Source organism: Triticum dicoccoides, unplaced genomic scaffold, assembly GCF_002162155.2.
Source record: "Triticum dicoccoides isolate Atlit2015 ecotype Zavitan unplaced genomic scaffold, WEW_v2.0 scaffold128497, whole genome shotgun sequence".
Classification (NCBI taxonomy): Eukaryota; Viridiplantae; Streptophyta; class Magnoliopsida; order Poales; family Poaceae; genus Triticum; species Triticum dicoccoides.
This window is the reverse complement of record NW_021190333.1, coordinates 1-2,509: the sequence shown is the minus strand read 5'-3', so window position 1 is coordinate 2,509 and position 2,509 is coordinate 1. Positions and strand designations below refer to the sequence as shown.

At 45.0% G+C, this 2,509-nt stretch overlaps 1 protein-coding gene across 1 annotated transcript; it reads right to left on the bottom strand.

The window, feature by feature from the left end:
• Window positions 1-1,704: 1,704 nt before the first annotated feature.
• On the bottom strand, window positions 1,705-2,503 carry LOC119343455. Its single transcript, XM_037614394.1, has 3 exons — window positions 2,497-2,503; window positions 2,131-2,355; window positions 1,705-2,005 (listed from the first exon to the last, which is right to left on the bottom strand). Exons 2-3 carry the CDS (start codon window positions 2,332-2,334, stop codon window positions 1,808-1,810), a joined length of 402 nt encoding a protein of 133 aa, XP_037470291.1. The 5' UTR covers window positions 2,335-2,355; window positions 2,497-2,503; the 3' UTR covers window positions 1,705-1,807.
• Between the last annotated feature and the right edge of the window lie 6 nt (window positions 2,504-2,509).

Sequence of the window (2,509 nt, the reverse complement as noted above, 5' to 3'; positions counted from 1 at the left end):
GGGAGGGTGGCCAGCGGGAAATAATGGGATATGAAGGATGGAGGTGACCTGCGCGGGGTTAGTGCTAGCCGGCGGCGGGATCTGAAGGAGGAAGAAGGGGATCAGGAGGAGCGCGAGGCGTACGATGCTCTTCGCCTCACTTCGATCGAGTGGCCCGCACGCCGTTCCTAAACACTTCCTTTTTTTAATATATTATTATACACAGGAAAACAGTCTTTCATAGGCGTGGATGATGAGCTATCTCGAAAACAACGAGGAATTATTAATAAAATGTAACAGCGGTGAGGTAATAAGAATGACAATCCGGTTCATGGACCATCTAGAGATGACAACAAGCACTGGAACAAACAACGGAAGGCGCACAAACGACATCCGCCATCCTTCACTGAGTCAGGTAAAACCTTGTTGTAGCTCACAGTCGGAATATTGTCTTGCTAAGGCCCCAAAGGGCCAGCGCACCAGACGGCATCCATCACCGACGAAGATAAAATGTAGGTCGAAAGAACCAAACCTGCAAACACATCAATGACCATAGACACTGACCAAATTTGGACATATCCACCAAAAACTAAGGCCAACTAGATCTAAACAAATTCGCTACAAACCGACGTCAACATGACCTAAGAAGATCCACCGGATATACACCACCTGAACTACACCTGAGCAGAGAAAGGACGGGGAGAATACCATTCTAAAACTAGACTACAGTGAATGATGCCCCATTGCCATACTCGCCGCCGGCAAGCTTAGGACGGGATTGGAGGGGCAACGGTGTGGCAAGGGCAGTGGCTGGTAGCTAGGTCTCACCATGTTAGACTCGTCTTCGGTTTACATAAGTACCGATGGTACAATTTGATAAGAGTTGTTTCCATCGGGTTACAATTTTATAACTTGGGCATGCCGCAGTAAGAAATCCGCAATGCTGGGAAACACCTTACTGATTTCGGTAGCTACGTCAATACCACCGAAAATCTGTTATAGTATTGGCTTAGTTGGGCCCTCCAAGCGATAGAAATGAACGGACCAAATTGATTTCATGTACCGTAAAATGTCTCTTATAGAAACCGTTGGAGATTATAGCCACTCATGCCAAAATCCTGGAAAGTAACATGAAACCAGATGTTCTTCTTCTGTATGGTTTATCGAGTTTATTCACTAAAGGGAACAAACTCGGACGTTGCATTTTGGATGCCAATGCTTTGGAACTAGACTAGATCTGAGGCAGCATTAAATTCTTCTAAACGCTTCCTTTCAACTTTGCATATTTGAGGAAAATGAAAATGGCTGCCGTCTATAAAGAGACCGTGAAAGCATCGAAATCAGTTGGATTAAAGCAGTTAGCGCTCTCTGATTTATTTGGAGGAAAAATGATGCCGCCGCAAGTAAATCAGTAGAATTTCTCTGGGTTTTTTTCTTCTAGTGGCAGAAGGTTGGCCAACAAATCTGTAACAACTTTTTTTCCACATGCCAACTCCCTTTCCTTCGTTGAATTATGAAGGTACCCTCAGGGAAGCGATCGATGGGAGTTGGGTGTCCTAATTCCTCTTCCCCTTCCCTTGTTAATCCCCATGTCCATGAACCAATCAAGAGATTTTAACTCTCGCCAACCTTAAACTCCCATTCTCTAGCTCCAACTCCCCCCAACCAAAGAAACTGCTAGAGATTACAACCATTCATGCCCATTCATGCCAAAATCCAGAAAAGTAACATGAAAACAAATCTTCTTGTTCTATAGGGTTTATATGTCAAATTTATTCAGTAAATAAAACAAACTTGGCAGTTGCATTTTAGATGCCAATGCCTGGAACTAGACTAGATCTGCGGCAGCGTTAAGTTCTCCTGAAGGCTTCCTTTGAACTTCCGCATCTTTGAGGAAACTAAACGTGACCGCCGTTGATAAAAACACCGTGAGAGCAACGAAGGCCAAGTCATAGGAATCTGGGCGAAATACGAAGATTGCTACCCCCAAGGAGATTAACATGATCCCGGTTGCCAGCAGCATCAACTGCACGAAACAATTAATCCACGAAAATGAATCAGAAACAGGTTGATAAGCGAAAACAAAATCTACAGTACTCCATGTGGGAATACTACTGGTTTATTAGGTGTCATGCGTCGATCGGCAAATACCTCTCGCGCTCCGGGTGTGCTAATAACAGTTGTCAATTCGCATGCTTCGGTCTCACATGTCTTCTTCTGGTCTCGCCGTTTGATAAGCCAGAGGTGGATCATGACCATGGAGTAGAGGAAGGTGATGGCGGTGAAGATTACGTTGTACCAATGCCCTAGCCCCGACCACAATAACAAGGCGTACATGACGAAGCAAACGAACATGACCAAAGTGACCAGCACGTGCTGCATGCATGCATGCACACAAAAACTAGTAAGCACCATTAGTGGATTCATATATCGACGTACAAACTCACATGCATGAACACACAGGCCGAGATCGAGTTAGCCTTGGTAGCTGATGATATAGAGCGCACGCGTGCGTACCTGAAAGACTTTG